Raw genomic sequence first — 11,898 nt, forward strand, 5'->3', positions numbered from 1 at the left:
GGAGGGTCATCAGGAGGGAGGGTCACCTGGCAGGAGGGTCACCCGGTGGGAAGGTCATCAGGAGGGAGGGTCACCCAGTGGGAGGGTCATCAGGAGGGAGGGTCACCCGGTGGGAAGGTCACCCGGCGGGAGGGTCATCAGGAGGGAGGGTCACCCAGCGGGAGGGTCACCCGGCAGGACAGCCTGGGGACAGTGTCCTAAGCCCCGGCGCCAGCCCCCAGCCCCCAGGTGGCGCCCAAGGAGGGTTTCTTGCCCTGGTTCTGCAGCTCTCTGGGGATCCTTTTCCAGCATGTGCCCTGTCACGGTCACTCTGGTTCCTCGATGGAGCCTTGTCAAAGCTCATCCCCTGGAGACGGAAGCTGCTGACCAAGGCCTGGAGCCCTCAGCGCCTGTGCCCGGCGATGCTTCCCCTGCCCTCTCCATGCTGAGTCTCTTTCCTCGCTCCTCTCTTCTCCCACCTGCTGGAGACTCCTGTTAGCCAGCTGGAAAGCCCCACGGATTCTTCCTCTAGTTTTTTAAAATTGTCTTCTTTTCTCATTTTATAATTTAAGAGAGATTTCCTCAACTTTACACTCTAACCTTCTAACTGAACTCTTTATTTCACTTGTCTTTGTTTCAAAGATATCTTTCTTGTTTTCTTGATTTTTCTTGGATTATGAAGAGACTAAGTCATACTCTTCCATTTATTCTCCTTTTCTATCGGATGACAAATTAAAAAAAATTTCGCTTTCCAGAAATGTCTGTTTTCTCCAAGGTTTTCTTTCTTTTTTGAAGGCTGTTTTGCTTTCTGCCATGTTACTTAGTGCTTCCCTTAAATGGCTGGTTGTCTTCCGAGTATCTCCCGCTGAGGCCTGTCTCGGGGGCCTGCAGATTTCTGGGGGGGCTTCGCTCCTGTCTGGAGGTCGTGGGGGACACACGCAGGCCGAGGCTGTGGTCACAGCAGCTTGGGAACCAGAGGCGGAGGGCCTCGCCCTGCACTGGGCATTCCTGCCTCCCGCCCCCCGGGGTCCCGAACGCGGAGCGCCCCTTCCGCTGGGTGAGGGGGGCGCGAGGCTGAGCATCTGGAGGCCCACTCTTCCTACAGAGACTTCCACTTCCTGCTCTGTTTCCGAGGCTGCCCTGAATCCTGCCGCAGGGTCCTGGGGCCCACACACTGCGTGCTCACGCCTGGCTTCCACCCCCGTGCGTCCGCTGGGCACCGCCATCTGTCTGTCCCCACAGAGCTGGACCCGAGTCCTGCGTCCCCCAGCACCTCAGCTCCCGTGACACCGTGCAGGTGAGGGAATGCTCTTTGCTTTCTGCATTTTCATTATTTTTATTTCGTGGATTTATAAAAGGAGAGCAGGCCATTTCAGTAGAGTTTTGAGATCAGTGGAGATAAATGTGTTTTCAGGCTTCGGACCGGGACCCCCAGAAAGACGGCTGCCACCATCGGGCCCGTGGTCCGCGCCGAAGGTGCTCTCCTCTCCCCTTCCTGTGGGCCAGGGCAGCAGGAACCCAGCTGCTTGCTCCTCAACCTCAGGGAGGACTCTGGCGTGACGTGAGCCGGGCGGCCAGCGCCTGGGCGAGGCCCCAGGAGGACTCTTGGTCCAGGGGACAGACGGGACCTCTGAGTGGGCGCCTGAGGGTCAGCGGCCCCCGGCCCCTCATCAGCGACAGGAGCCCCGGAGAGGAAGCTCCGAGGGCCTGGTGGTGGAGCAGGAGGGGCCGGGCTCTGACGGTCACAAGCTGCCACTCAGCCTGGCCCCTGCGTACCTGACGGAACCTGAACCTTGTTGAGCCCCTGCTTGGCTTTGTGCTGAGGAAGCTCATCCTGACAGACACTGAGGACTCAGTTTCTCTTTTTGTCTCTCCTTCTGCTTGCGAGCTAAATTCCACATCTGTCATCGCAGTGGGTCAGTCGTCCCCCCTAGAAGACGCGTTGACGTCCCAGCTCCCAGAACCTGTGAGGAGGACCCTTTTGGAAAGGGGGTCTCTGCAGATGTGAGCAGGCTGAGAAGGAGGTACACGGACCCAGTGACCTCTGCCGCAGGGACGGCACTCAGGGCTCCCGGCCTCGAGCGTGGGGCGGCCACAGGCCGGGGCCCATCGGCCCGGAGGGTCCGCGATGGCTGGCCCACTGCTGGCAGCGACAGCCCGGAGCGCAAGGGGTGCGGGGGCTCTGGAGAGAGAGCGCGAACCTCCTCCCCGTGGCCCTGCGGTGTCCGTGGGCTGGGAGCCCTGAGTGCGGTGCAGGGCAGCCAGCCGGCGCCGGCGCGGACTTCCCATTTCCTCGAGACGGTGTGGAACTTGCGGCTCCTGCTGCCTCAGCAAACGTGCTGGCGCGAACATCAGGAAAAGGCTTCTGGGTCTCACAGGAGAGGTGTTTCGGAGATGCCGAATCCCAGCGTCAGCAAGGACCGCGTAGGTCCGTGGGTGCAGACGAAGACCTCAGGGCCAGACTGAGGAGGGAGAGCGAGGGCCCAGGAGGGCTGAGATGGGGTGTGCCCGGGACCCCAGGACACAGTGGTGTCCGGCAGAGGCGGGAGCCAAAGAGGACGCAGAGGAGAGTCCGTGAGCCAGCCCGGCACTCCGTCCCAGGGGGTCCCAGCACCTCTGCCCAGGACGGCACCATGCGGACCCCTGGGAGGAGGCGAGCGGGGCGCGGGGCGCACGGCGGGGCGAGGACGCCTCAGGGGCTGCCCCCCGCCCAGAAGTACAGCCTCGGACAGAGCAGGCATCAGAGGCTGGACCGCAGGCTAAGTTCTCGTCTTAGGGCGGAGGGAGGGCAGAAATCAGCCAAGTCACAGAAAACACGCAGACTTGTAGAATTTGCATGACACAGTCACATTTTAAAAATTGCTGTATTCCTGGGGCGCCTGGATGGCTCAGTCATTAAGCATCTGCCTTCAGCTGAGGTCATGATCCCAGGGTCCTGGGATGGAGCCCCACGTCCGGCTCCCTGCTCAGCGCGAAGTCTGCTTCTCCCTCTCCTTCTGCCTCCCCCCGCCCCACTCAATCTCTCTCTCGAATAAATAAATAGATATTTTAAAAAATTGCTGTATTCCTGAAAACCTATGATTTGCTTATAAATTGAGGGTGGTGTCTTGCTGATCAGAACTGACGGGATGAGGTCTGCAGTGCAGGACCTCACGCTCTGAGGTCTCGGTGCTGTGTGTGTGTGTGTGCGTGTTCAGTTTCTTCATCTGTTTACTGGAGATAAAAATGAGCTTGTTTGTATTATTAATTGTTTGGCTTGTTCATTGGTCTACCCCATATAATTACAACAGGCTACGTTTCTCGAGGCAGAGACTGTGTAAAACATTTTTATTTCCCTAAAGACCCTAGCACGAAATAACATGCTTGTGGGAGGCATGCCTGTGGCTCTGGAGTCCCTGCCCTGTGCCGCCCTGTGGTGGACCCTCCCTGGGTGAGGAGTGCGTCCAGCACACGATTGCTCCTGTGTCCAGGGAACGCTGCGTACAACGCAGTCCTGGACACGGGGGAGCATCTCCTGCTGCCTCAGGTAGTCGGCGGCCATGTGGCGAGGGGGCCTCCTGCACCGAGAGCCCCTGGCCAACAGCCGGCACAAACACGGAGCCTCAGTCCTGGAGCCTCAAGGACCTGAATTCCTCCAAGACCCCGAATGAGTTTGAGGCGGACGGTGAGCCCCAGGAGGGGACACCTCGGCCAGGCCATGCACGAACAGAGGTAGAAGCCGGGCGTGGTGTGAGCCGCGGTCTTGCGGTACTTTGTGCAGGAGCGTCCACAGCCGCCGGATGCTTGTCGGCCCCCGGGACAGAAAGATGAGGTGCGGGTGTGACATGGGCCCAGGAGGAAAGCTCCTGGGACAGAGACCAGGCCACCAGGCCGGGGTCCCCCCACGTCCCCCAGCAAAGCCTGCACTGCAGGCTCCTGCAGCCTCAGGCCAAGGAGGGTGAGCAGATGCGACCTTCACCTTCCAGCTCTCACGGGGCCTTTGGGGGTTGCAGTTTGAAGCAGATGTTGGATTTCTCCGTCCCAAATGTTTCCCGTCAAATACTGAAACATGGAGATTAAAATACAGGGTCACACGCTGAGGGGCTTTCAGAGGCAGTGGTCAGCACAGGGCTGTGCAGAGGGGACCAGCCCCACAGGGCACGTTTGGACCAGGCCCGTTGGCAGCCACCTGCAAAGGGTGGTGCATTCAGATGTCCTGAAGGCTTTCCCAAGAAGTTAGGGAATTGCTAAGGCCAACTGCCCACGGAAACCGCTCTGAGGATGAGCAGGGACCTGTGGGGCAGTGAGTGCTCAGGACTCAGAGTCCAGTTTCATCCTGGACGCTCTCCTTCTGGGGCTGCGTGATGGAGGAGGGTGTGCGGGCGGCTCTGGTTGAGGGCATGGGCCCCGCAGCCCCACATGCGTCCCCCACAAAGGAGAACTATTTCCTCAGCAAGATCTCGCTGTATCCCCTCTTCCTGGGGAGTTCTAGTCCTGCACAAAGGATGGTCCCTCTGCAGGGAGGAAGCTGCCTGCCAGGCCTCCTCTGGCAACAAGATAAATCTGGGGCCAGCAAACAACCCATGAACAAAGCATGGAGACATCTTCCCGCAGACGGGCCACCTGGTGAGATGACCAAAGGGTGGCCCAAGGGGTGTGGGGGCCTGGCTACCTTCCCAGAAACAGGCGCCCAGCAAATCCCCATCCAGCGTGCTCTCTGGCCCTGGATGCACATCTTCTCCATCCCCTTCTAGCGCAGCGACTCCTTCTGGAGGGGGGCCACCCGAGCCCTCCACCCCTCCTCCTCTGGGAAAGAAATCTAGAAGACCTCTCTTCCTGTGTTGTAAAGGGAAGCATGATGATTCAATCTGCTTTCGTGACGCAGAAAACCACCGCTGGTCTGGGGAGCTCCGGCCACGACCTCCCAGTTTCCTCCGCCTCTTGGAGTCAGCAGCAGAAGCCAGAGGAGAGAGCTCAGAGAGGGTGGAAGGGTGAGGGACCGGGGGCTGCACAGAGTCCAGAGGGAAGATTCCTGAGGCGACAAGGCCCCGGGTTCACCACCGCTTGGATCACAGTTCGTAGAGCCACGGATTCCCAGAAGCTGTGGAATTTGGGTTTGTCATCAGAGGCCTTGAGTACAGAGCACCTGGAAGCTCTTCGGGGGTCCTCTGTGCATCGTGTGGCCTTGGAGGGAGGAGCAAGGTCTCAGCTGTGAGAGGACTCACTGCAGAGGCGGATGTCTCCATGGTGGGCAGAGGGGCAGGGCTGTTCCTCTGGCGAGGTCGGCTGGGGAGGGAGAGGTCTGCCCTGCTCTGCTTCCCTGCTGCCTGGAGAAGAGCAGGTGACCCCCCAGGGAGGCCCAAAGGACGCCTAGCAGGCCCGGCTCGGTGCCACCCCAAGTCCCTGTACTGTGAGCGTCCCGGGCTGGGTCTTGCAGGTGGACACAGGTGGTCCGTGTGTGATGCCCGCCGGACAGGCTTTTCTCCTTATGGGCCGTGTGCCCAGGGGAGAGCGTCTTGCCTTCTTGGTGTTGGTTGTCTGATCTAAAATCGGGACCATACAGATCTCAGGGTGCTGTGGTTCAGTGATTGTGTATGTGTTTGTAAAAAACTATGGCTTCTCAACATAGCATAGAGGTTTCCTCTTCTTCTTGGGCCCACAAAGACTCCATCTCCCCCACATCCCAAAGGTGGACTACATCTCCCAGCATCCCCTGGGAAGACTACATCTCCCAGCATCCCTTGCATTTGGTGATGCTGAGCCCTGGGTCTACTCGTGGGGCTGAAGGGAAGCAAGTGGTAGGTGCTCCTCCAGAGAATTGCATGAGTTGATTGATTATAAAATAACTCACGGAGTAAATACTCAGGACGGGGGCTTATTTTTAATGCAATTCTCTTGGCAAGTATCAAGCAAAATAAACATTCGGAAAAAGGCTGTCTCCCCGTTTGTGATGAACTGTAAGGAACCTGAAAATAAAATAAATCAGGTTTTGGGTCTGGGTGGAAAGTTTAAGAGGGTCTAGGCGGGGCCTTTTTGAAAAAACTTCATGTTGGTCAAGCCCAGTGAAAGATAAGACGAGTTCTAAGATTGCTTATTAAGACTTAGTTCTAAGATTATTTATTACTTTTCCGGGGTTAGCATTAGGGACTTCGATTTTGTGGCCCGTTCCTAATCTTACTGGAAGTGCGGTGAGCTGGATGGGAGAGACGTGCTCTGCCCTCACACTCCCACACAGAGAAGCAGGTGCAAGAGCTGAGGACACCGCCTCCCCCCTCGGGCTCCGGGGTCAGGGGGACTCTGGCGGAGCATCCCCCTCTGTCCTGCCCTTCCACCTAATGCCTCTGGTGCCCGGACTGTGGTCTGGAGCCTGCTGCCTTGGGACTTTTCCCACCTGGTGAAGCATTCCCTACTCGGATGAGGCAGGCTCTGCACCGAATGAACACACCCCTCCTTCCTATTTTCACTGATGTGTGGGCGGCATTTCTTAAATGCTGGTATGTGGGGCCCAGGCAAGGTGCTGTGGGTGTGGGGGACCAGGGAATGGTTCCATGGATAGAAACCTTTGCAGCAGAACAGGGCAGACCCTGCCATTACTCGGTGGTGGGGCATGAAGTGCAGGGACCACTGGGCTGGGAGAGGGAAGTGGGCCTTGTGTCACCGGGTCCGTAAATATGCTGAGGGTTGAGGGGAGGCCGCACAGCTCAGAGGAGGAGGCCTGGAAGGCAGGAGGCAGGCCGCCCAGGTGTGAGTCCTGCTCTGTCACTTACACACTCCCTGCAGTCACGTCACCCGTCTTGCCTGAGTTCTAGTCTTTAACCGGGCAGACGATGGTGCCTATGTCTCTGGGCTCCCACGAAGACTCCGAGGGTTAACACAGGAAGGTGCTTGCAACGCTGCTGGGCACACGGGGAGCCCCACACATGCTGGAGGATGAGGAGGCCTTTTCAGGGCAGAGGGGGAGGTAGAGAGGGAGGTGAGAGGTGCAAAGACGAGGAGGGAATGGCGTTCAGCCGCGGGCTGGGAGTGGGGGACGGTCCCAGAGACGCAGCCAGGTCGAGGGACTGGCAGGGGCAGGCTGGGCTGTGGGGCGCCCCATCAGCCAGCCCCTCCCAGCTCCTGCCCGTCCCTGCCCCCCCACACCCACTTTCAGTGGCCCTCGTGACCCAGTGCCCCGGTGTTTCCCCAGGGCTGCGCCAGGATGTCGCCTGCTTAGCTTTCTCACGTGCCGCTGGCTGTCCCCCAGGCAGCTGCTGGACGGTCACTGGGTCCTGAGGGCCCTCCCCCTGCCCGCCCGCTGCCCACTGACCCCCTCTCCGCAGCAGCGTCTCCTTGGGCCCACCTGCCCTGACCCCTGGCCCAGGCTCTGACCTCCCCCGAGCTCTGCCTGCCCGTCCGCCCGGCTCTTCAGTGTCTTTCTGTCCCCGGCTTTTCCCTTTTTGATAACAGGCCCTTTCTCTCTTCCTGAGGCTGTGCCCCCACCCGAGCCTTTGGGGGATACCGGCCCCTCACCCCGCGTCTCTTCTACCTCCAGCCGCATCCCCGCTCGCCCCTCCGACACCCGCCCTCTGCCCTCTGGCTTCTCCCAGGCCGGTTTGGGTCGCTGGGTCTCCTTGCCTCGCGGTCCCCAACTGGGTTTTCTGGAACCCTCTGCCCAGCCCCCGGGAGGTGCGTGCGGCCACTGGACGGCCCACTGCTGCTACTTTGGGGGACCACGCTCGTTCTGCTCACGGCTGGCCTTCGAAGTGAGGATGGGGAGCAGCCCCGGCAGGGAGACTTGGTCGTTCCCGAAGACTCGACAAGCATCCCTCGGGCCTGGAGGGCATGAGCTATAAAAATGTGCCAAATAATCAGAAAGCAAGGAGCTCTACTTTCCTTATTATCCGAATGTTAGAGACTCATCCCAATAGAAATTTGTCTGATTTATATGAGAAAATATCTGGTTTTGAACGACTTGTTTTTCATCTTAAACACTGCTTTTTTAGGAAGACTCAGGCAATCCTAAAGATAAAATAAGACATTGTCCATGTCCTGTACAGCAGCCCTGCTCAGGACGGACTGGAGACCCGAGAGCGTGGCCCCCAGCCTCGAAGGAACAAAATAAATGAAACGGTTTCACAGCATGTGGGGACGGTGGGCGCGCAGAGCTCCGTGGCTCCGACTGTCCTTGTCCCCACGGCCCCCGCGGCCCCCGTGGCCCCCGCAGCCGTGACCTCCCTGAGGAGGAAACTGGGGGCAGCGGCTCCATGGCCCCAAAGCCCCAGACCTACGCTCCTGCTTCGTCTGCTGTTTACATCCTGGCACCGTTAAACACCACCCTTTACCGCCCCAGGAGCTGCCACAGTTTGGGGGAAAGGGGACGAACGGGACATTTCTGTGTCCGTGGAGTCTTTGTTCTGATTCTAAACCTGCTGTTTTCACAGCACAGGGGGAAGAGGAGGAACCCCCCGTCTCAGCACATCAGCGGGGTCTTCCCAGGGCCCCTCCTAACCGAGGCCTTAAGGTTTGGGAGGCTCACGGCCCGTCGCTCCCCACGGCGGGGCCACAGCTTCCAGGAGACAATGTCTGCACCCCTGGCTGGGTTCTCGCCAGGACGACTGTTCTCACACCGCCCAGGAATCACGGTTTGCCTGCCCAACAGCATAAATGAAAACGATAGGATGTGGTTCAGCCTTATAAGGAGGGACATTCGGACACCTGCCACATATGGGGGACACTGCTCAGTGAGGTGAGCCAGACGCAGAAGGACAAACTGCATGATCCCACTCATCGGAGGTCCCTGGAGGACTCCGATTTGTAGAAGCAGAAAGTGGATGGTGGGCGCCAGGCGCTGGAGGGGCGGGGTGGGGGCGAGGGTTTACAGGGACAGGGCATCAGTTTGGGAAGATGGCAAAGTTCTGGAGACGGATGGTGGGGATGCTGCACGACATCGTGAGTGACCTCAATGTCACTGAGCTGTGCACCCCAAAATAGTTAAGGTGGGAAGATGTGTTTTTTACCACAATGGAAGCAAAATGCCGTCGGCTCTGCTCACAGTGCTGTTCATCCCCTTTCCCCACGTGCCCCCTGGCCTGTTTTCCTTCACGCACAGTCAGACCCTACAAAAGATGAGGCTCCATCACCCAACACCTGTGGGCTCAGAGCCCTTGCCTACAGGCACATCGAGGTGGCCGTTCACAGCGTCTGATTCAGCTTTATAGCAGAGAAGGCTTCCGGTCCGTGTAGCTCCACCACCCACGGCAGGAGCTCTGACTTGAACGCCCTCTGACCGCCCTGCAATGCCCCCTCCCAGGCCCTGTGCAGGCTCGTCCAGCAGAGCTGGTGGCCCTCATGCGGGGCGGGTGTCATGGGTCACATCTGGGGACCTTGTGGCTTCGGCAGGGACCTGGGCCAAAGAGGGAGCCTTCCTGGCCCTGGGGGCAGGCGGCAAACCCCGGGGCTTGGGGCTAGTGTCTGTAGAGCAGGACCGGGGCCGTCCCAGTACGAGCGGTGTGGTCCATGCGAGCACAGAGACAGAAAGGTCGCTGTGCATGCCCGGAGTCGTGAGCCCGCGTGGGGCTGCGTGGGCCCCTCTGTCCGCGGGGGACACCAGGGCCTTGAGCCATTGCTGAGAGGTTAGGTCAGGGAAAGGCATTCATGTTTCCGCTTTAGGCTCCCTGATCCCATCTGAGTTCTCTACCTGAGCAGGAATTTAACAATTAAAAATCAACCTTCCTCTTGAGGAACATTTCAAGGCTCATTCCGTACTCCTAAACCTCCCGTGACTCCCGGTTTGCAAACTGACATTGGTTCGTTCTGTGCTGGACCTGGCTTTACTGCGTTTCTCCTTCCAGCCTGGTTTCCAAGGAGCTGGGGACACCCGCCCGGTTAACCGACTCCATTGGCCTCTGTGATTTGTCTACACCGCCCACCCTAACCCATCCATGGGGACCCACCGAGCGCCCTTTGATTCAACGGACAGGCCTCTTCTGCTAAGATAATCGAACTGCACATATTTCTTCTAAAAGTAAGCGAGTAAAAGTTAATGGGGTGATCGGCTCTTCTGGAAATGTCCTGATGCATTTTTGGCCCAGGCATGCAGCATGAGGCCCCTGTGCCAGATACCATCCTCCTTCCCTGCGTGCGGCCTGCCCGCCATCTTTAGCCCAAAGGATCAAACCTACAGATACTCGCATGTGTGCAGAATTCCAGCCTGTTTCTCCCTGTGGATCCTGATCCAAGACCTGTGAAAGCCTCTGTCCTGACCCAGGATAGGAACGGGATTTGCTTCTTAAACACGCTCAAGGGTTTTCCTCTCTTCGCTGGGGAAGGTCATGAGTTTGGAAGCAGCGTTCCACCTTCTCTTTCTAAATGGGGGTGTCGAGTTGGGCCGTGACGGACACTCCTGGCGGGGCTGCCCGGGCCTGGTGCCAGGACCGAGGGCCACTCACCTCCGGTGTGTGAGGAAGCTGCCGCTGACGTGCCCCGACCCGTCACAGCCCGGCGTGGGACACGACATGCCCTCCGTCTTGACCGACTTCCAGGAGAACTGCGAGCCATTGAGGTACCCGTCCTTCTGCCTCTTGGCGGCCAGGGGGCACCCTGACGCGCTTCGATGGGAGGCGTACTTCCCGGTTATGTGGCCCTGGCCATCACACCCGGGAACGGGACATCTGGGGGCAGAAGAGACACACTCTGGGGTCTTGGCGCCATATACCTGGCGGACTCTCCAGCAAGGTCAAAATAACCTGGCTCGAAGAAAAACCATCACGCTCTACTCCAGCAAAGACAACGACAGAGGAAAATCTCTGAAAGTACCACCTAGCGGCGAACCGAGGGACCTTCTGTCGTGGGAATGCCTGGTCCGCTGCCGACGGAGGGGGCTGTTTGGGGCAGGATGTCTGCTCTTGGTGAACAATGTTGCACACCAGCGGGGGAAAAAGAATCTGTCCTTGTAGCAAGTGAGGTGCAGGTGTCTGTTTAAAAGACACCACGTTTGGACAGAATCAGTTTTCATGGTAGAAGAATGCAAAGTCAAGGAGAAATTGCAGGATTATTTTTTATGATTTTATAAACCCGTGGTTTTCTCGAGAGCTAGAAAACATTTGTTTGCTTGGCCGTGTTCTCCACAGGCCATCAAACACCTCCAGCCAGAGAGGATTTGAAGCAGGGGAGATAGTATTTAATCAAGTCTCCTGGATAGTGCTGGTATGTGGTACACCATAGGTATATTTTGGGGGAATAAAAGGGGAAAATCATTGGCGGGAGCTAAAGGTCAATGGTAGGCTAATGCCTGCTTCTGAAACCTCTCGCCACGGAGGGACCAAGGACACACAACCCCAACCGCTTCCGGTTATCTCAAAGAAGGTGGGTGTGATTCAGTCGGGGCCCCTCATAAGCCCCAAACTGGTGGGTTTTGCATTTTCTTTTTAATGGCAAAGTTTACATTCTACAAAATTTATAGCACCCATTTACTTGGTTAAGGTTTATTTTAATACTTTTTATTTTAATTAATTTTTATCTTGTTTTAATCAAACATTTTTCTCCAAAGACACTGAGATCAACATTTCAGGAAGACAGTGCCAGGTTTATCTTAGGGATTTTTGGGACCTGGGTTCTGGGCATCAGTTTGGGAAGCCCCAGGCACCCATGGCTCTCACGGCCTGCCTGAGAGCAAGGCAGACAGCAGCTACACGATTCTCAAAAGCCGGAATGTTGGCCAATGTTGGCTTTCAGTGTTGGAGCTGATGCCTTCGTAGACATTCGTGGATCTGCCTCTCCCAGTCAGCGAACTGCTTTTCCCACCCTGGGCTAAAGGGAAGCGTCCGGGGTCCGCCCCCCAGGGCTAGAGGGAAGCGTCCGGGGTCCGCCCCCCAGGGCTACAGGGGAGTGTCCGGGGTCCAACCCGCACGGCTACAGGGAAGCGTCCGGGGTCCAACCCCCAGGGCTAGAGGGAAGCGTCTC

The 11,898-nt window shown here is 57.9% G+C and overlaps 1 protein-coding gene across 4 annotated transcripts in view; it reads right to left on the minus strand.

Annotated features, from left to right (window-relative positions):
- The window catches only part of LOC118007339 (myelin transcription factor 1-like protein), a 138,663-nt gene that overhangs the window by 17,577 nt on the left and 109,188 nt on the right, over positions 1 to 11,898 (minus strand). For all 4 annotated transcript variants that reach the window (XM_035000368.1, XM_035000367.1, XM_035000369.1 and 1 more), the window contains exon 16: positions 10,386 to 10,607. In XM_035000368.1, the coding sequence (XP_034856259.1) occupies positions 10,386 to 10,607 (222 nt within the window). The remainder of the gene's footprint in view (positions 1 to 10,385; positions 10,608 to 11,898) is intronic.

This window comes from Mirounga leonina, unplaced genomic scaffold (assembly GCF_011800145.1).
Source record: "Mirounga leonina isolate KUSES-001 unplaced genomic scaffold, KU_Mleo_1.0 Mir_118, whole genome shotgun sequence".
NCBI classification, from domain to species: Eukaryota; Metazoa; Chordata; class Mammalia; order Carnivora; family Phocidae; genus Mirounga; species Mirounga leonina.